This window comes from Pangasianodon hypophthalmus, chromosome 29 (assembly GCF_027358585.1).
Source record: "Pangasianodon hypophthalmus isolate fPanHyp1 chromosome 29, fPanHyp1.pri, whole genome shotgun sequence".
Classification (NCBI taxonomy): Eukaryota; Metazoa; Chordata; class Actinopteri; order Siluriformes; family Pangasiidae; genus Pangasianodon; species Pangasianodon hypophthalmus.
Genome location: NC_069738.1, coordinates 13,614,170 through 13,636,539, shown reverse-complemented (window position 1 = coordinate 13,636,539; position 22,370 = coordinate 13,614,170). Strand labels below are relative to the sequence as shown.

General features: G+C 39.7%; 1 protein-coding gene across 3 annotated transcripts in view; it reads right to left on the bottom strand.

Moving 5' to 3' along the window:
- The window catches only part of cers2a (ceramide synthase 2a), a 32,945-nt gene extending 10,840 nt beyond the window's left edge, over nt 1-22,105 (bottom strand). Inside the window, exons 1-6 of one of the 3 annotated variants that reach the window (XM_026928028.3) lie at nt 21,985-22,105; nt 21,599-21,868; nt 10,243-10,263; nt 2,018-2,194; nt 1,067-1,184; nt 187-305 (exon numbers count right to left, since the gene is read on the bottom strand). In XM_026928028.3, coding sequence (XP_026783829.1) covers nt 187-305; nt 1,067-1,184; nt 2,018-2,190 — 410 coding nt within the window. In that variant the 5' untranslated portion in view covers nt 2,191-2,194; nt 10,243-10,263; nt 21,599-21,868; nt 21,985-22,105. The remainder of the gene's footprint in view (nt 1-186; nt 306-1,066; nt 1,185-2,017; nt 2,195-10,242; nt 10,264-21,598; nt 21,869-21,984) is intronic. The other 2 variants (XM_026928026.3, XM_026928027.3) reach the window with 2 other exon arrangements.
- Nucleotides 22,106-22,370: the final 265 nt, after the last annotated feature.

Here is a 22,370-nt window from a genome sequence, read left to right as displayed (position 1 = left end):
TTCATGAAAGGACTGAACCAGCACCAGTTTGATACACATTTCACCAAGTAGCCGAAACTGAACTCCTCTGCCTCAGTGATTTTTTTTCTGCATGTCTGAAAGTGCCTACATTTTTGAGGAGGCAGAGAGATGGTTTAATGGCCACTTTCATCACCTGTATGCAAATACTGGAAGTTTTGCATGTACCTTGCTTCCCTGAACTTCTTGAGCTGGTTGGGTCGCTCCTGGTTGCGCCGTCTCCGGAACCACCTCTGCACCTGCTGCTGGGAATAGCCTGTCTGTTTACTTAAACTCTCCACCACACTCTGTACAGATACAGAAACAGAAAAGAGACACGAGGAGTGAAACAGACTGCAAAAAAATTACATCTTATCAACTGAAAATATCCACAATATAGTCAGATTTATCTAGTACTTTCTATTAAAAGGTTACCAAAAACCAAATATAAGGTTATTAAAACTATTTCTAGACATGTTTACTAATTTCGAGGTTTAAATTTTATTATTCCATTAGCAGGTTCTTCTTTTTTAAATGAATGCTTAAAACTTGCAAAACATTATCTTCCAACAGAACAAGACCATTTCAAGCTTGTAATGTCTAGAAATAAGTTTAAGAATTCTAAATCCAACCTGGGCTTTTGTTATGTAAGGAATAAACCATGACAGGGTGTGATGTTCCAGGAAACTAATCAGCAAACGGTTAGTGTGACGTAGTATGGCATGTTTTATTCTTCTTATACCACAGCAATTTATCAAAGTTAGTACAGTTCTCACGTTAAAACAGCTATAAATTTTTTATCATCAGCCTCTCTCTCTTTTTTTTTTTTTGCTTACAAATAAACTGCAAAACAGTCCTCTCTCTTGCAGGGGAAAACTTAAAGGAACAGCTTTAAATCCGAGTGTTACAAACCCCTGACACTGGAGACTCCTTCCATAAAGGTTAACTAAACACTGTACTTTACATTATCAAAGCTTTACATTATCAATGATTATACATTTTCTTTGTTAAATAACACCCTGTATGCAAGGTTTTATTGTTGTATTATGCAGAATGTAATATTTTATACCTGTGCTGGATGTTTACTCGTGGTGCAGAAGTACGACTCCAGTGTTGGATTGGGTGCTGCCCGCACTCTCACCTTCTCCTTCACTCCCATCGCTGAGGCCAGCCGAAGTGCCACAGTCCTACAAATTCACTACAATTACTACAAAAGTCCATCTCTTGTATTTTTCAAGGTTATACAGGATTCTCTTGTGGTAAGCAGATTATTGGATTCCATTCACAGAAAACGCTGAGCAAAATGCAGACTTAAAATTTTTTTTTTTGCCAGCGTAAGGTAGATTGGAAAGACCATCATGCTCCCTTCGGAATGAGACAGACGTTATCGGAAGTGTGTAAATGTTGCCCAGGACATTGCTGCGCACAGGCAATTGCTTCCTGATTAGAACACTGGGATAATGTCTGTCATATTATTGTGCCTCTTGAATATTACGTATTATCTAACCCAGTGTCTGCACATGCTTAGCACTTACATCCTCCAATGTGCAAAAAGCTTGTGACTATTTATTTGTAATTAATTAATCTCACAAAGTTGCATGTGCATCCCAGTATACGAAAAAATATCAATGTGGCCCAATTCTTCTGGATCACATCACTGTCTTTTTACACAGCCACTGAGTTAGAGGTGCGTCACGACTGGGTTTTTACTTTCATGCTACACACAGGTGTAGGTGGTAGGATATGAAGCTTGCTGGATGACGCAAGGCTGCATTCATTTACATGGAAGTGCACAGTGTACTGTGTTCCTTCATCGTCTTCAGTAAATGCTCCTAGTCAGCATCATGGTGGTTTAAATGACTAATCTGCTTGTTTTTAAGTTCATGAGAAAATACTGCAAGTGGGTGGGAGAGGGAATAAAAAAAAACAAAACAAAACAAAAAACAAAACAAAAAACAGTCCTGCATACACCTCTACACTGATGTTGTACTGATGTATAAAAATGTTGGTCTTGACAAACCTCTCAAATATCTGGCGTATGATGAGGAAGGCCAGGGCTATTGGAAGGGTAACCCAAAGGTCAGAGCCTTTGGCATAGACGAGACCATCACGATCATGCAGGTCAGCCCATCCCAAACCTACTGGAAACCACAGGCGCTCATTCCAGAACCACTCACTCAGCCTGGACAACATACTGCTGCAGAAAGAGAGAGAAATAGCCATGTGATTAACACAGGACCAGGAGGGTTAAAGGCAAAAGAGCATTTCCCAGTTGTTCAGAAATTTAGCTATTTTTAGTGGTATCAGTGAATAAAATCTTTCTATCGACTGGGCCCTAGTTAAAATGGGTGTGTTAGAGAAAACTAAAATGTGCACTGCATGTGAAGTAAAGGAGGAAAAAGCAACACTGGAAATCCCTGACCTAAAATGTCTATCATATGTAAACTGGCTAACAATTAATGTAATCCAACAGATCATGTTTTTTTTAAATTGGTACTTCTGTACTTCTTAAATCTATTAAAATATTCATAGTTTTAGATTCTACAGATCACGAGACTATTTCAATACAAAAAGCATGTCTGTTATAGACGTTACATGAACATATGGAAGCAAATTATGGCATAACATTTGATTTGCTGGACCACCATCACAGGCTTGTCTGGAGAATCAAATAGCACTACACAGAGGAGAATGTCAGCGATTTAAAGAGACCTGAAGCAAAGCTGGTTTCCTTTAATCCTTCAATTGAAACAAGCCAGTTTGGGCCCAGAATTAATCTAAGAAGCTTATCATAAGCATAACAACTTAATATTAAATGTTAAGAAAGACCTCTAACAAACTCTGTTCACTGACAGATGAAGGAACATGAACATGATTCTTCCTGCATGAACAAGGTTATGGGCTCCTATAATATTTTTCTGGTCTTTGTATGGATGGAAGTATAAATCAAGCTTAGCAAAGTTAACACTGATCATTACTGAATCAATGTAATCGCTTAACTAACCTTCAATCATTTCATTCCTTTCTCCTTCTTATTTGATAATCTGAACAAGTTTGCGATTTGCCTCAGTGCCAGTTCACATTCTCGTCCTCCACACATTTCAAAATCTGTTCCTGAAGAAAACAAGTAGAACTCGACAGAGATGCTACTGAAGAAAAAGCCTGATGTGACCTTCACCCTGTCTGGATCAATTCCAAAATCTAATCAGTTCAATCTGCTGGTTATGATGATAATGCCATATAAATCCTACAAACATTCAATCACTCATTCTTGAGATATCACTCTAATGAGAATCTCAGACAGATGCACAGATAAACACATGAGTGGACAAACGGATGGCAAAAATCTTAAACAGATGGAAAATGGGCCTTGAGCTCCTGAACATGAGCATTTTACTCACTATGACAAACAGGAAGGAAGCAATGAAAGAGATGTATATTACATTGTATCCTGAATAAAACAGCATTTAGGATTTGATATAATGTGACTGGAAATAGAAAAGTTTGTCTCTCTAATTACAACGGCACTAATGATTCTGTATCTGCTTTGAAGATTCTGTCAGTATCCTCCCGTAACCTCGCCTATCTGTCTTTAAAGCCTGTCCACTTTTTTTGTGCCATAACCAAAGAGCTGGCAAATTGACACAGCAGCTATTCTCAAGTCTTCAACTGGCAACTCTGAGCACACTAACGTAAACACCCAGGTGTGGAAACGCAGGCGACTGCAATTCTATTTGCAGACATTTGAATAATTTGGGTTACAGCAACAGACCATGTCTAAGCTCGGTAAATGTGTGATGCAATTGCTGCAATCAAGATCTGTGCACATGGTAATGTTTCCTCAAAGTCAGACACAGAAGAGGAACTAAAAAAAGAGATGACTCTGTAATCTCCTTAACTGTTGATTCATTTGTAATCGCTTGCAAAACATGACAAAGTCGCATGAGCTAAACTTTGATCTCCATGGGGTGAGGTGCTGGGTGGCTAGGTGTGGGTTTATGGTTACAGTTATACCACCATGGAGCACTTTCACATGAGGAAAAACAACACATTACACATAATCCATTCAGAATTATTTTCTATCGCGGCATCCACGCTGGTTAATCGCTCATGGATTTCACTCGTCTGCTCTCACTTCCAAAGTGACGTTATTGATCGGTCAGTAAATAAATTTAAAAAAACATACAACAAAAAAGGTGATATAAAGACTAAAATACTGTCAAAATATATTTATACTGATGAGAAAAGTTAACGCCTGTGTAGTCTGTACTGCTTAAATAATCATTTTTAATGAAACTCAGCACCCGTTATTATAACACGCTAATGTCTACATTACACAACAGGCATAAATCTGAATTGTTTAAATAAATATATTAGTATCAGGTCCATAAATATTGGGACAGTGACACAGTTTTGGCAATTTTGCCTCTGTACACCACCACAGTGGATTTGAAATGAAGCAGTCAAGATGTGACTGAAGCGTAGACTTTCAGCTTTAATTCAAGGGGTTTATCAAAAATATTGCATTAACCGTTTAGGAATTACAGCCATTTTTTACAGAGTTCCTCCATTTTCACAGGCTCAAAAGTAATGGGACAAACTAATATAATCATAAATATTAGGATTATTTTTATTACTTGAAGGTAAGTCCTTTGCAGTCAATGACTACTTGAAGTCTGGACCCCATGGACATCACCAAATGCTGAGTTTCCTCCCTTGAGATGATTTGCCAGGTCTTTACTGCAGCCATCTTCAGTTGCTGCTTGTTTGTGGGTCTTTCTGCATTCAGATTTGTCTTCAGTAAGTGAAAAGCAGCTCAGTTGGGTTGAGGTCAGGTGACTGACTCGGCCATTTAAGAACATTTAATTTCCAAGCTCTTGGTCTGCTTTCACAGTATGTTTTGGGTTGTTATCCATCTGTACTGTGAAGCGCTGTCCTATCAGTTTTTGCAGCATTTGACTGAATCTGAGCAGAAAGTATAGCTCTGTACACTTCAGAATTCATCCTGCTACTTCTATCAACAGTTACATTATCAATAAACCCCAGTGACCCAGTTCCACTGGCAGCCAAACATGCCCATGCCATAACACTGCCTCCACATGTTTGACGGATGATGTGGTATGCTTTGAATCATGAGCCCTTTCTTTCCTTCTCCATCATCACTTTTCTCTTACCATCATTCTGGTACAAGTTAATCTTACATCAGAACTGGTCAGGCTTTTTTTAGAGGTTTTTTAGCAAAGTCTAATCTGGCCTTTGTGTTCTTGAGTGTTACCAGCGGTTTGCATCTTGAGGTAAACCGTCTGTATTTACATTCATGAAGGTGGCTCTTGATTGTAGACTTTGACAATGATAGGCCTACCTCCTCCAGAGTGTTCCTGACTTGGCTAGATGTTGTGAAGGGGTTGTTCTTCAATAAGAAAAGAATTCTGCAATCATCCACTGTAGTTGTTTTCTGTGGTCTCCCAGGCCTTTTGGTGTTGCTGAGATCGCCAGTGCATTCCTTCTTTTTAAGAATGTACCAAATTGTTGATTTGGCTGTTTTGGTTTTTCAGCCTAATGATGGCCTCCTTCACTTGCATCAACACCTCTTTGGACGGCATAGTGAGAGTTCCCATGAACAGCTACCAAATGCAAATTCAACACTTGGAATCAGCTCCAGACCTTTGATCTCCTTAATTTATCATGATATAAGGAGGAAACAGGCCACAGCTGGCCACGAAACTGCTTATCAGTCAATTGTCCCATTACTTTTGAGCCTGTGAAAATGGAGGGACTCTGTAAAAAATGGCTGTAATTCCTAAACGGTTAATGCAATATTTTTGTTAAACCCCTTGAATTAAAGCTGAAAGTCTACGCTTCAGTCACATCTTGACTGCTTCATTTCAAATCCACTGTGGTGGTGTACAGAGGCAAAATTGCCAAAACTGTGTCACTGTCCCAATATTTATGGACCTGACTGTATATAATGTAGTTAGAGATGATGTTCATTTTCACCCGTTAACGCTGCGCTGTGATTGGCTCACACACTGGTCTTTCATGGTGAGGGTTTAAAACAACCAAAACCACAACAGAATTATTATTACATGTACAGAGCAGGTCTGGATAGTTCACACAGCACAATGCACAAGCTGTTTCACACACGTGCAGCATAAAAAAATAAAATGTGCTATGAATTTTGATGACGAAGCCATGTTCATTGAGTGATTTCCTAAACAGCAAAATAAAAATGACTTGGTTGTCTTTCTATACTTAGATATTAACAAGAAATTTGATTTAAAGAAAATTTCATAAAGAAATGTGCTTTTTAAGCTGTATTATACATTTTTTAATCAATTTTACAAAGAAGTTACAAACAAATCTTTGACCTGACTAATCACTGCAAATCTCTCCTGATAAATGTATAGTTGTAGAGACCAGGTAGTGGTGAGAGGTTTTATCGGTAAGCTGGAGTCATTTTAAAATTGTTTCAAACATGACAGTTTAAAAAAAAAAAAAACATAATGAGTGATTAATTTTTTTTTTTTTTTTAATGTGATTAAAAATTGCCTTTTTTTTTTTTTTTAATTGCAGTAACACTCAGCCATTGCTAAGGTACATGTTACTAAGGTAGACACAGACACTAGGGTAATGTGCTTTTAAAATCAAACTGTACTCTGATACTCTTTTTTTTGTTTTGTTTTGTTTTGTTTGAGCTTTTGTGGTTATGTAGGACGGAAATTAAAACAGAGAAAATCGTTCGGGAAGAAATGGGAGTGTTTACATGATTATTTTCATTTTAAAACACTCGCAGATGGTTCAGTGAACGAGGGTGTTGTAGTTTGCAACCACAGATCGATTCATTGCTTAAAGACATTTTGTCTTTACCTACAAGTAAAAATGAAACACACCACTATGGCGGATCAAGGAGCGCGCCAGATTACAGCAGTATTGACGGGTGACCCCTGGACGTCGTTTAGCGACCAAAACTACCTCAGTATGATCACACATTCCACAGACACAACTGTTGTGTTGTTGCACATTATTAAACAGTTTTATTTGAGCCAAATACGAGAAGTCCAGACCTCAGTATGATAAGGTCGTAGCTGAGTTAAGACTGTATGGCAGAGTTCTTTGGATGAAGGGGAGGGCAAAATGACAAAAAAAAAAAAAAAAAAATATCACATCACTATTCTCAAACGGCAGTTCATGATATGTATCGCAATATTTAGGGTTTTTTGGACAAACAATTTCCTAGCAATACAGTAGCGTTGCATTCAAAATAAACTGTTCAATGATGCTCTACTTAATGTTCTCAAAAATCATTTTTTTCTCAATAAATGTATTTTTGTATTTTCAATTTATTTATAAAAATATACACCAAATATTCTTAAATATTCTTAAATAATCAAATATTTTAACTTGAAGGAGAACAAAATAATCAGTAAAAAAGTGAACATCTTACATTTTAAAAGATTAAACCCAGTGTATGGTAATGTAACTATCAACAACAAAAAATATTTTTTAAAAAATGCAATAACGAGAGATCATGATACCCTCAGTAAAGTGTATCGTGACATAATTATTCACGATATTGATATTAGATCGTCATATTGCCCTGCACTATTTGGACGTCATTTATTCTTTGAAGCCCTGAGCTTTATTTACGTGCTTTCTCACGATGAGGCAGTAATGTGTAAATTGTCTGTAGTGGAATGAAATAAGCTTAGTGTGCACAAAGCCACTTTCTGGGTTTAAAATGAGCATTAAAGTGGTGCTGGTTATAGCACTTCAGTGACCTTTTAATTTATAACTTCTTTTCAGCGCTCCACAGGGAACACATGGGTGTGATGACAGGGAAGAGAGAGACGCTTTTTAAAGGACAGTAGTGATGCGAAGTTCAGCTTGGTACCGCCCACTATTACGAAATGCACCAGAAGATCACTTTCCTGTCGTCCTCACACTGGCAGCTGCACAGACCGAGCCAACAAGACACCAGCACGGTTACACGCCTCAACTCTCAATGGAGTCATTCTGTGAGTCACCATGACAGCATGGCCGCTGTCACTGACTACAGCAGCACAATAACACCACTGTTACCTGCAACAACCAGCACTGCCGAGAGAGAGAGAGGGGCAGAGAGAGAGAGGGGCAGAGAGAAAAAGAGGGGTAGAAAGGGAAAGTGAGTGAGGGGGCAAAGGGAGACAGAGAAGCAGAGAGAGAGAGAGAGAGAGAGAGAGAGAGAGAGAGAGAGAGAGAAAGAGAAAGAGAAAGAGAAAGAGTGAGGTAGGCAGGTTTCCTCTTCTAGCTGATATTGAAAAGAGAACAACTAAGTTCTGGTTCCACCTGTCAGACACACCCCCAGATAACCACCACCACAGTGCGTTTATACACAGAACAGGACACCCTTTACAATATTTGGAGGGAAAAACACCAGTTAAACCCATCCATGTAGTTCAGACAGGCAAAATTAAAACAAACAGAAAAAAAAAAAAAAAACCCACAGAAAAGATACATTCATGATTGGCAAAACAAAATCAAGGAAGTAAAATTAATCTACTTCCACAGAATTAAAACTGATTACAAATTGGCACCACACCTTATTAACGTTAAAGATTATCAACAAAGAAAGCTCCTGTCAAAGCGCCGTCTCAGTGAGCACAGCGTGGCTGTGGAGACGGGCCTTACTGTGGAGAGAGGACTGACAGTGCTCACAGTGCACTGAAGGAGTGGTGGAGGACGAGCTGCACTTCCGCACTGAGTGCAGCAAATACGCAGCCATTAGAGACACATACTTTACACTCCTAGGGCAAATTCTACCTGAATTCCTTTAGATAGGTAATCTAGACAAACTCTCCTATCTTTTGCAAAAGAAAAGACAGATTGTATTCAGCTGGCAGCTCAGTATGTGTCCTTCTGTCACTATATGAGGGAGAGAGGCTGACTCTCCATTAATATACAGTATAGTTCTATTGAAACTACTACTTTCAGTTACCTTTTCCACTTCTTTACCATTGTTCTCTTTTTGTAATTTGTTTGCAATGTTTTCTTTTTTGTGTACGTGCCCATATATCTTTTTTTTTTTTTTAATGCTTTAAATGTGTTTTTTTTAAATATACTAAATGTGTATTAATCAGTGCTTTGGCAACATTGTGGTACAACACAGTCATGCCAAATTTGAATTTGAATTTGAGATAGAGAGAGAGAGGGAGAGAGAGAGAGAGAGTGAGAGAGACACAGAAACTGATAGGGGGGGAGGCAGAGAGAGACAGATAGACAGAAAAAGAAAGAAACAGAGACAGACAGAAAGACAAACCCAAGATCTGAAATGGCATGGACAATGTCAGTGAAATGTGAGTGCAGGTGTGAGCAGTGTGTGATGAACACAGGCGGGAGTAAAAGTTCAGGAGAGTTGAGGACACACAGTCCTGTCAGTAGCAGGAAGAGTCAACAAACCAAACAGCACATGTCGAAATGTTTTAATCCCCAAACTCTCTAAGCCTTTTCACATAAATTCTGTTCCTCGTATACAGAGGTCCACTTAAAGAGGTTCTAATTCTGATCACCAGTTTTACATCTGTGAAATGCTAATTCACATTTACGGAGTTATTTGTCAAATCCTAATCCCTCTACTAAACACATGACAAAACTCTTCCTGTTAGATCATTCATCGAGCACTCAGACTGTTTTAATGAAACGCGTGTCTGCCCGTTTGCTCGCTTACTTTCTCTACAGAGGGGTGACACACTACATACTTACCTTACAAAGCTGTTTTTTTCTTCAGTTAATCTCTAAAGATAAGCTAACTATGACTCTTTACAGTCCGGCCAAATGGACTTTGATCACTCGAACAGATGCTTTTGCTTGTGCAAACTAACTCACCAGAGCTCAGGTAACAGATAACACAGTAGCTACATCTCAGACCAATTTAGTGCTCGAGGTTATAAATATTAGTGAGGTACAAGGGCTGAAGGCTGCTCACTCTTCCAAATGTACATTCAGTAAGGATCATTAAGTATAATCATGCTCAGAGATAAGGCAATTCACAATACTGCAATACTGATAATGCTTAACATTGTTACTGATATTGTTTATTTCATCAATCATTCGCATGAGTATTTACACAAGAAGTTTGATATTCATAAAATTCCACTTAGTATTGTAGATAGGTCCTGAGTTTGTGTAAATTTACATATAGGAGTCTCACTAATGTGAACTTGATGGATTTACTACAAATGGGTCAGTAGATATAAAAAGTCTACTCACCCTTGTTAAAATAGAAGGTTTCTGTGAAATAAAAAAATAAATCAAGATAAAATCATGTTTTTCCACATTTAATGTGTTATAGCAACAAACACAATTCAGGTGAAAAACAAACAAGCATTTTAAACAAAAAAAGAAAAGAAAAAAAACTTACAATAACCTGGTTGCACACGCTTTCAAAAAGAGGCATGTGAATGTGCTCAGAATGAACCAATCACATTCAAATTCATGTTCAAAAGTAATGATCATACACCCGTCATCAATGAAGTGATTCTGATTAACCCCAAGTAAAGATCAGCTGTTTCTGTAGGATTTTCTTGGTTTCATCTGACTGCTAAAGCCAAAGAGCTTCTAAAGCATGTACAGCATCTCACTGTCAAAAGGTATTGATCAGCAGAGAGGTACAAAAGAATTTACAGCACATTAGATGTACCATGGAACACTGTGATGGCCATCATCGACAGGTGGAGAAAATGGAGCAACACAGTGACTTTACCAAGAACAGGATGTCCCTCTAAAATCGATGAAAGGACAAGGAGAAATCTTAACAGGGAGGCTGCCAAGAGACCAACAGTGACATTAAAGGAGCTGCAGGAACACCTGACAAGAACTAGTCACTCCCTACATTCTCTCATATTCTTCACATGTGTGCGCTATGGGGTACGGTGGCTAGACGGAAGCTCTTTCTCAGAAAACATCATCATCATCCACGCTCACCAAAATCATCCCAAACCATGTGGTAAAATGTGTTATGGTCTGATGAGACCAAGGCAGAACCTTTTGGGCATAATTCTATAAGATATGTTTTGGCTGCTTATCACCCGAAAGAATATGGTGGACACACCCAAACTTATCACCCAAACATACCCATGGTGAAGCAGCTTATGTCCCAAACATAGCCACACTGAAGCATGGTGGTGGCAGCATCATGCTATAGGACTGCTTCTCTTCAGGTGAGACTGGGGCTCTAGTCAAGTTAGAGGGAAGCATCGCTCCAAATACCTATCTATTCTGGCACAAAACCTGCAGGCCTCTGAACTGAAAATAAGCAAAATTTTCAAAACCAACTCAACAAAAGAATGGCTTCAGAAGACAAAGATCAACATTTTGGAATGGCGCAGTCAGAGCCCAGATCTAAATCCTATCAAAACCCTGTGGAATAACCTGAAGAGGGCTGTTTACAGGAGACCCCCCTCACAATCTGACAGATCTGATGCAATTATTTCAAGGAAGAGTGGAGTGAAATTGCCAAACCAAGATGTGCTAACCTGGTAGACTCTTATCTAAAAACACTGAGTGCTGGATTACAAGCCAAAGGTGCTTTTGTAGGTGAAGGGGTGTGCACACTTGTGCAACCAGGTTATTGTACATTTTTACTTTTTCCCTTAAAATGTTTGTCACTTGAAATTTGAGTTCATGTCTATAGCTTTATCTCTAATTTCCTTAGAATGCTCTTCAGCTCTCCTTCACATTCAGTCTGACCAATGGTATTGAATTACAGGGGTCTTTTATCCAAAAACTTTTTTAATCATTCACAGATCGAGGCCAACTGTAAGCCAACTGGGTCCTCGTTAGGGCAATATCTCCCATCTGTGTAAACTCGGAGCTTCAACTGCACAGGGGTTGAATACTTATAAAAACAGCATGTTTCAGTTTTTATTTATTTTCTGAAGATCTGCTGACAAATAATGAATTTTAACTTTGAAAGTTTACTTTAAGAGCATATTGCTTATTGGCTGGAATCTGTGTGTCATTTGTTTCAAGGGGGTTGATTTGCAAGCCACTGTATATTACATTTAAGGTGGAAAAAGATGCGACATGATTTATCTTGGTTTCCATTTTTTTACATTACAAACACCTGCAATTTTAACAGGGGCATGTAGACTTTATATCCACCATAAGACCAGCTATTCAACTAGGACAAAGGGAACAGCACTGTGTAAAAAGAGTTAGTTAGTGTGAGTCACTGATAGTTAGTTAGTATCGCTGCTTGACGACAGGCTCTGAGCCCGAAAAAAAGAGGGGGGCGTGGCCAAACATACATTTATCAGGGCCTAAATAACAACTGTGTGCTCCTTGCCAACTTCTACAAACAAACAAATAACTTCAGGTGACAACAACAAAAAAAATGTTGTCGTTTTTCCCTAAAAAGTAAACCAACATTCAGAAACCAGGTGGGAAATAATAAATACAGCCTTCCTACTTCCACAATTATTAAGAGAATAATCAGCAGCCAGGTGTTACTAATGAAATGTATAAGCTTAGTTAATCATCAAGAAAGTGTGACTAGCTCTATAAAAGCAGTTTGGTGTTCTGGAGCAGACACCACGTTTCCCCACAGACAATTAAACCATAAAGCTTAATTGTCATCGCAACTGTTGGAATCTGTCAGCGATTCCTGATACCATCATCATGGTACTGACATGACAGGCAGTTATCAATATACGCACGTGAGGACAAAGAAAATCAGTGGTACTGGAACGTTTGTAAATCTGGCAGGAAGTTTGGTTTGGCTTACAAAAACATTTACACACAATTTTACTAGAAGATTAATAAATGAGACAGATTGTCCTTATGATTCAAACGAGTCTAGACCAACACCAGCAAAGGTGATGAATGTTTTAGCAAACGACAGAATTTTGAAGTGGGGTCATGCTAACTGGCAAAAAAGGCTGCCCACTGCTCTGGGTGTGTGTTCACTACTGTGTGTGTGTTCACTACTGTGTGTGTGTTCACTACTGTGTGTGTGTGTTCACTACTGTGTGTGTGTGTTCACTACTGTGTGTGTGTGTTCACTACTGTGTGTGTGCACTTGGATGGGTTAAATGCAGAGCATAAATTCCGAGTATGGGTCACCATACTTGGCCACACGTCACTTCACTTTCACACACACCGATGTTATTCACATCAGCTGTCAGTGTTTTTTTTAATGTTATGGCTGATTGGTGTACACATACACACTCATCTCTTCGAACAACTACTGGAGGTTCCACCTCCTACAGCCTCAGAAGCAATCTGTCTATGCAGCTGATGAAAGACTTTTGTCCGAAACCTCCTGTTTCTCTGGAAACCTTTTACCACGTCTACATATTAGTATTAGGGGAGTAATGCAATGATACTGATTCTGTTTACTTCTACAATATCCGTACCTGTACTTGGATGTAAACCCGAAGTAGACGTGGCCTAAACCTGAAGGGATTTTTTTTGGAATTAAATATTAACCCTACCCTGGAAAACTGCAGAAGTAAAAATGGCAGCAGTGTCAGCATGGTGTGTGAATTCTGGCTCTGACAGTTCCTGAACCTCAGCTACATCACTCGAGTTCATAGATGGACCTTGATGCACAACATCTCCACAAAATAATCTAATCTTAGCACCAGGAGGTTTCTGTATGAAGCATTTGTAGTAGTTATGAAAAAAAATGAAGCTAATTTGATATTTAGACTGCAGTTCTCTTTTTTGGACACTTTTTTCCTACATTGAGCACCTTCCTAATCAGATAGCTACGGAAAGCTCCTCAGCATGTGTGAGTTTGGGAGGAGTGGGTCTGTTTTGCAACTTGGCACTACATCTGCCATTTTCTGTAAGAGAACTCTTTATTTTATTAACTAGGGTGAGAAAAAACGTCTGCTTTAGACAGTGATCGCTCCAGCAATGATGACATAACTGCCTGCAAAATGTACAGGTGCAGCAGTGGTACTACTAAAAATGATTAATGGACAGTTTAGTGTCCATTTTTTCCCCATTAGTCGACAGTTTGTCCTTTCCAAAAAACATGCAATCCCCTGTAGGGGTGACCGGGCTGGATATGTACTCATTCAACTCTTGTTCATTGTTCAGAGATATGGCAATGGGAATAAGTAAACAAATGTTTGGCAAGTGTGCGTTTGAAATCATTGAAATCATCCGAGCATGGGGAACTCCGCACCAGCGCTCAATCGGTAAAGTACATTCATCTATCTATAGCCATCTACACACTTTAAAGGAGCATTAGGTAAAATTAGTCATGTTTGTTTGTTTGTTTTTTAAAGATCAGGCCTCCAACGGTTAGGTGGGTTCAACATTTGAATGATTCCCGCCCATGTTCATGAAGCTCCGCCCCAGAATCTTAAGTGGTCCACAGAGTGTCTGTAAAATGACTGACAGGAGGCACATCCAAATGCAAACAAGCTCCTGGACAGGAAGTCTGTTTTCTAAAAGGGTTTTCACAGTGATTTTATACCCTTTTCCTAAGGCTTTTTTTTGTATCATATTCTACATATCTTCCAGGTTATTTGTTCAAGTAAGGACTAAAAAAAAGGAATAAAAATATTGACTATTGCACCTTTAAAACATTTTGTGTACTGTATCCACTATTTTCTTTTCTGTTTTTTTATTGCTGTTCGTCTGTCCAGATTGCCAGAACACGTTTCAGCTCTCAGTTATAGTTGTGTATATTGACATTACTCATTCCCATGGTAATGTAGCTATGCACTGTTTTTTTAAAAAAAAAAAGTGCAGTAATTTTATTGACGCGTCTGCCATAGCCCAATGAGGTATCCGCTTTAATATAGCTGTTTTTATCTACATAGCTACAATGTGTGCTGGATGACGCCAAAGGGTTTTCAAAACCAATTTTCACTCGACTTCTGACTATGTATTACTGATACTGAAAGCTAGAACTGGTGAGGAATTTCTTTTCCATTGTATTGTATTTCAGGAAGTCTCCTAGATGGAATGGTAGATCAAGGTGATAAAGATGTGCAAGTTCTGGTTTTACGGTCACATTCTTATGATGTTCATTCTATAGATGCAATACACAAGTCATTCAAGAGGTACTTCAACTCAAGAGGGTACTGCAGTAAAATTACTGCTTTCTATTCTTGAAATACCTGATGAATAATAAAAAAAAAAAAGTCAGGCATACAATCCTTGCATTACTAATTGCGTATAAAAAAAAAACCTGAGTAATTATGCAATTTCTAATGAAAATATGAAAATAATCCATGCTGGGGTGGTGTGATACAACATGACGTGCAAGCTGAGTGCCTCTATTCCCCCCGAAGTGCATTATTTACCTATAACAGTATGGTCTAGCGTGTGTTATTGCACTTATACCACAGCAATTTGCCAACAATTACAATATTCAATTTATTAATGAATGACACGTCACGCTTTTTAATTAATCTAAGGTTTATAGTTAGATTAATGTCCGAGAGACAAATTAATTCCTGTTCTTACCCACATTATAGCACTGATAAACAGTCATTCTTTCACCAACCGCTCTTTCTCTCTCAAAAAAAACCACAACTTGTAATTTTAGAAAGCAACAGGAAAGCATAAACTCCTCTGTCCTGAAGACTTTCCTGAGCTGGGAAACTTTGACTAGTACAAAGTGCTTACACTGGGGACTCGTTTTATAAATGTTAAATAAATGTCTCCTACTAAAATGTCACCACATCAACGATTATACAATTGACTTTGTGACATAACATGTTTTTTAATCCATTTATTATTAATCTTAGATTATGTGGAGAGTCCTCCGTACAAGTCTCTGTTACATTAGAAACCATAACTTATTAGAACGTGCATTAATATAAACCTAGAGTTTATGTTACAGCCAGAGCTACTCTATATGAAAATGTGCTGTTATATGAAAATAATGCACACCTTCTGACCAATCGGATTCCAGCATTTAACTGCGCTGCAGTATAAAAACCAGTAATAAACCAGTGTTCAGGTTTTGGCATTACAGATGGAGGAAAACCCTACTGCCATTTTGCAAGACAGATTAATCAACATGCACTGCAATACGAGCAGGAAACCCAGTCAGATGCTGATACAAAGTCCAATGCAGAAGTCACTCAGAGTGATGAAATATTTGAGGAGCGTATAACCCTAACCCTAACCAGTCATTTAGAGACGAAGACGTAACAAATTAAATGAGAAAGAAATTAGTAAAACGATTGCTTATGTCTGATCTACGGAAGGATTCTCCAGTGTCAGAGCATCATAACAATCATGTCTAAAGCTGTTCCTTTAAGATTTCTGGCAGAAGGAAAGTCATCAGCTGAGAGGACTTTGCACGTTGATGTTCATCAGTAACATAACAAGCTGTATTTGACACACACGTCATTACCTCACTCACCGTGCTTTATTTCTTATTTCTCTTTATATCTGCTACTACAAGTGAACTTGGGCAGGATCTGCGACTGAATACCGCTGAAATCCTTGCAGTAGATCAATTAACGATAAATAGATCATTGTGTTTTGCATAATTGTACATTAAAAAAATAGGCTGTGATTTTTAGGAAATTCTTATATACACAGTCATGGCATTGTGTAATTTGTTAAACATTAACATATATAAGCTTATCCCATAGCAAGTTTCTTTCGCAAGACCGCGAGCATCCCATAAGAAATGCTTCATTTTCACTTCCAATGCTCAACGCCAAATTCAAATAAAACACCTTGTTGGTGAAATCAGCTGTCATCATGCAGCAGCTCAATATAAATGCATGTGTAGACTACAAACGTGGCAATTAGGTAATAATTTACATTAGGTAACTAATCATACTGCGTTTAATCTTTATCTCTTGCTTAATTCTCTTTGTTGTTTACTGACCTTTCTCTGCGAATAGTTCTTGCTCATAATTGCAAGGGCTTGTGGGTAAGAGACCTCTGCTGAGTCCCCTTTGCTGTGAGCGTAGTGAAAGAGCGTAGTGCACAGAGGGTGCTGGCACACACACTTCTGAAGCCTAAAATGAGAACTGGGACACCCTACAGTCTTGTGCAAATGAAGACCACGAGTGTGTCTGGTATATTTCATCAATCAAACGTGACCAGGAACTGCCTACTTTACAAGATGACATGGCTTTAACTAATGGTCAGTAGCAATAATTTGTCTAAATTCAACACTTTTCAATCAAATCAATCCTAATGAAAGAAAAAAAACCAGTCAAGTCTCTTTATAGGTAAACATTTCCAATTCCGAAAATAAATTTCATTCCCAAATCCAATTCCAATCTTTGCCATTTGTTACAGTAGCTAAGTTTTCCCTGATATCCAATCCACCAGGTTTTGTTGGTATCAGACTGATACAGATATTGGGGATCAGCCTGGTGCCATCTCTACAAATAAGTGTCACAAAAGTGTATAATTTCTGAAAATGAATAATCTCCGTTTCATTCAACGCAAGTCTCCCAGCGCTTATCGAGTGCCCGGATTCCTCTAGGAAACAAATCGATTCAGGTCTAATCTATGGTGCATCTTTAAAGTATTCATTTGACTCACCCTCAAAGAATTTAAGATTTACCATCAAATAAAACAGAGGATAAAAAAAGAACAAGCCAAAGATTTTTTGTGAAGATGTTTTGCTTCTGGATATATCATTCCCTTAACCGGAATCTAATTTCAGGTCTAGGCGTACTTTAATTTCACTCTGTAGCCAACAGCAAGAAGTCTGACGGCATTATCTTCATCATCATCATCATCAAGGATTAAAGAGGGGATGTTAAGTTTATACCCCGAGTACTATCCTTCCACAGTGACTGACAAACTGCCTGCAACATCAGACTCTCCCACATTTATATAGAATTTTTGCCTTGATGTTCCCCAGTGCCATTAACTCGCCCACATCAACAAGTATGCATTTTCATGACAGGATGAAGATGAGAAGACTGTGTTGGCTGTTACAGAGAGAAAAGATTTACTTTCTAAAGAACCAAATTTAAAAAAAAGTGTGACCTCCGGGCAGACCAATTTAATCTCCAAAAGAGTAAAATGAGACGAGGACTGGTTAAGTGTGCCTAATGGTGAATGATGTTAGCTACGAACAAGTAAACTAAGGCTAGCAAACTAAAGTACGGTTTCACAAGAATAAAGAAAATCTTGACATAAGATAAGATTGGAATGAAGGTCTTTAGCCTTTATTGGTTTTAGCCACTTAATTTGAGTAATGTTTGCTATAGACTGCACCTGGGAGGAGACATTCTTCCTCTGGTTCACGTGATGATATAGTAGTGTCTCTCTGGTCTCATTGTGTCAACAACGTGCCTGTAAGACTACAGTAACATCACATGCTCTCTTTAGAGTGAACCTGAGACCGTGTAAGCACTGGACCTGGCCATGAGGATGTCTACACGCAGGTTCAGGCTGTGAGGAAGGTCATCACCGAAGGCAGATAGCACTCACTCTGTCTCCAAGGAGGAGGCCTTCAGAGTGTACTTTACTGTACAGACAAAGAAGTGCTTATTTATTCTGTTGTACAAATTAAATGCTTGGATCATGGACTGAGATCAGCCATTTGGGCTTTTTAAAGTAAATGTTAGTAATGACGTGGGCGAGCTCACATATTAATCATCACCCAGCCGTATTAATTAAGAGAAGAACAGCGTAATGAACTGCACCATACTGCAAAACGAGGCTTTGAATTGAAGCCAATGTTATATTATTACTTACTACACACATTAATGCTGTGTAAACCAGCGATTCCGTGGAACTTAGAAGAAAACATGGAGAACCAGCAAGGCATACTGTGTATGGTCAAACAGATGATTAAAAAACAAACTTTCAGTGAGGGAAAAATGAATAAATATAGTTTACACAGCAAGCACTGTTTCCTCCAAGATGAAAAAATAAAAATAAATAAAATAAAATCCCACGCAGAATGCAGACACACAAATGGGTATAAAAGTTAGTCAGTTGGAGATGATTGCAGTGCAGGTCGAACCAGCCGCAGTTACGCGTCACTCTCATAACAGCATTTTTCTTATTTTTTGAAAGCTTAAACAAGAACACGCATCAGAACAGAGACAGTCCTGCTTCCAACCAAATTCAGTCCCAACCACTAATAATGCTAGCTAGCTACACTGGCTGTGAGCTTAGCAAGCCATGGTAATTGTTCAACTCCTCTGACAATGACTCGTTAATGCTGCATTCGAATAAAACTCGTAACTCGGAAGATCAGAAAGAAAATGCCCCTTTAACACAGAGTTCCTACTTGCAAACTTAGGACGAGTTCAGCAAGTGATGTCAAATCAACATGGCCGCTCACAGCATGAACAGTAAACACAGCAGCGCTTCTTACCTTCAAATGAGTTTTACTGAATATACACACAAAAGTATTTTCTCTTTTTATACTAAAACTGATCTTGTTGGAGTTAGCTAACACAAGTAAGTTAGGTTTTGTTTTGCTGTCATGCTTCTGCGTTAATAACAGGTGGGCCTTAAAGTGGATAAGGTCGAGAAACCCTGCTTTAGATCAATCAACATACAGACATGTTGGCTTGTTAAATCTATAACACTGACTATCACTGTTATGAGAAGATAAATATATATCACTCATCACAATTAGCTGGCTAATGTGTTGCGAACAAAAGACGAACATGTACGCGTCCAAGTTTTTCCCCCGGTTTGTAGCTCGAATGTTCACAAATGACATCAAATTCGACATCAAGTTTCGACTTTCCGCTCCCGAGGTGAATCGAACGCAGCATAAATCTCAGAGAGCTGTCTTTCCGAGGCTAGCTGGCTAACGCTGCCCAGGCAGGGGCAGAGCAGTCGCAGTGTGTGACTCGCAGTTCATCGAGTATTTGTGCTCAAACAGCATAAGGGTCTGCCTAATAGAAAAAGGTTTTGCTCAGAGAGTACACTGGCAGAGGGAAGCGTTACTGCCTCACAGCGTCAGAGTTGCAGGTTCGATCCTGAGCTTGTCGGGGTTGAGTTTCTGTGTATGTTCTCTCTGCGGAGGTTTCCTCCGGGTTCTCTGGTTTCCTCCTGCCGTCCAATAGATATGATGGTAGTCGGACTGGCTATAATAAATGAGTGAATATATATATATATGTGTGTGTGTGTGTGTGTGTGTGTGCATGGTACCCTGGGACGGACTGGGTGTATATGCCCAACATTCCTCCAGATCTACCACATCCCTGAGCACTTACTCAAAGTGATTACTAAAAGCTCTGTTACATGGCACATGCCTGCTGACTACATGATGCTACCCTGAAGTGTAAACACACCCAGACTCAATAACTCACTCAGACTCCAGTAACTCACCCAGACTCCAGTAACTCAGTAACTCACCAAGACTCCAGTAACTCACCCAGACTCCAGTAACTCACCCAGACTCCAGTAACTCACCCAGACTCCAGTAACTCACCCAGACTCCAGTAACTCAGTAACTCACCAAGACTCCAGTAACTCACCCAGACTCCAGTAACTCACCCAGACTCCAGTAACTCACCCAGACTCCAGTAACTCAGTAACTCACCAAGACTCCAGTAACTCACCCAGACTCCAGTAACTCACCCAGACTCCAGTAACTCACTCAGACTCCAGTAACTCAGTAACTCACTCAGACTCCAGTAACTCAGTAACTCACCCAGACTCCAGTAACTCAGTAACTCACCCAGACTCCAGTAACTCAGTAACTCACCCAGACTCCAGTAACTCACCCAGACTCCAGTAACTCACCCAGACTCCAGTAACTCACTCAGACTCCAGTAACTCACCCAGACTCCAGTAACTCAGTAACTCACCCAGACTCCAGTAACTCACCAAGACTCCAGTAACTCACCCAGACTCCAGTAACTCAGTAACTCACCCAGACTCCAGTAACTCACCCAGACTCCAGTAACTCACCCAGACTCCAGTAACTCACCCAGACTCCAGTAACTCAGTAACTCACCAAGACTCCAGTAACTCAGTAACTCACCCAGACTCCAGTAACTCACTCAGACTCCAGTAACTCACCCAGACTCCAATAACTCACCCAGACTCCAGTAACTCACCCAGACTCCAGTAACTCAGTAACTCACCAAGACTCCAGTAACTCACCCAGACTCCAGTAACTCACCCAGACTCCAGTAACTCAGTAACTCACCCAGACTCCAGTAACTCAGTAACTCACCCAGACTCCAGTAACTCAGTAACTCACCCAGACTCCAGTAACTCAGTAACTCACCCAGACTCCAGTAACTCACCCAGACTCCAGTAACTCAGTAACTCACCCAGACTCCAGTAACTCAGTAACTCACCCAGACTCAGTCTGAGCTCAGTTGTTAACAGATCGGGGTTAGTTGAATAGTTGGATACCCCCCACCCCGGGGATGAGTCAAAACAAGCCTGTACCGGAAGTAGAGCAAACCTCAATCTGAACTCTGTCCCTTTAAACAGGCCCTGAGCGCGCGCGAGCTGAAGCGGTTACTTTCACAAGTTGTGTAGCTGTTGTGTGTTTACGGCGAGGTAACAGGCACATTGTAACACAAAACACGCCCTTTAGCGGTTACAGAGTAGCTCAGAAATGGAGACAGCTGCTTCTTGTGAGTGTGTGAGTGTGTGTGTTTGTGAAACTGTGTGTGTTTCGTATAACGGTACTCACTTCCGCCAAACGCAGGTACGAAGCGCAAAAAAGGGTGTGAACTCGAGACCAAACTATTCCCCAAAAAACTGTCCTAAAAAAAGCAAAGTCCAGAGTTGTTCAAGGCCAGTCGAGCAGCAGAGTCCCTGCTCCGCAATCCTGAGGCATTTTCTCTGAAAGTTGTGAAGAAAACTTTAAAAGCAGGAGTGTTTATGGCCGGAGCTGCGCCTCCTCCACGTCGCCTGCTGCTGCTCCGGGTTCATTCGGCAGGGTTTCCAAGCGACCGCCCTTCTAAAAAACAACAACAACACAACAACAACACAACAACAACAGCAGTTAGAAGAAATTCCACAGGCCTCGGCTGTTGTTCAGATGGTAATAGGTGATGTAGGGTTTGTAGGTTCCACCTTTACGCGCATTGCTTGCTAAATATCTGCGGACGGGTTTGGTGTGGAGCCTGAAGCCAGTCAGCAGACTCGCATTCAGCCGGATGGAGCAGCAGAGAAGAAGAGAGGAGGCGGGTTAAACAAGAAGTGGGCGTGGCTAACATGTCATGACGTTCTCTTAAACAGGCGCCATTTTTGTTATTTTCGACCTCAGTGCACTCGAGCTGCAAAGTGGAGAAAAAGGCTAGAAAAAAACCTGGACTTGTCTATGTTCATCTTTATTTATGATCCTCTTCAGGAAAAAAACAGAGAACTGTAGAGTCACTGTGACAGATTTAACAAGTGAACATGGCTGTATATTGATTCATCTAAAGCAAATACTTCCCTGCTGAAAAAAACAAGAGAAA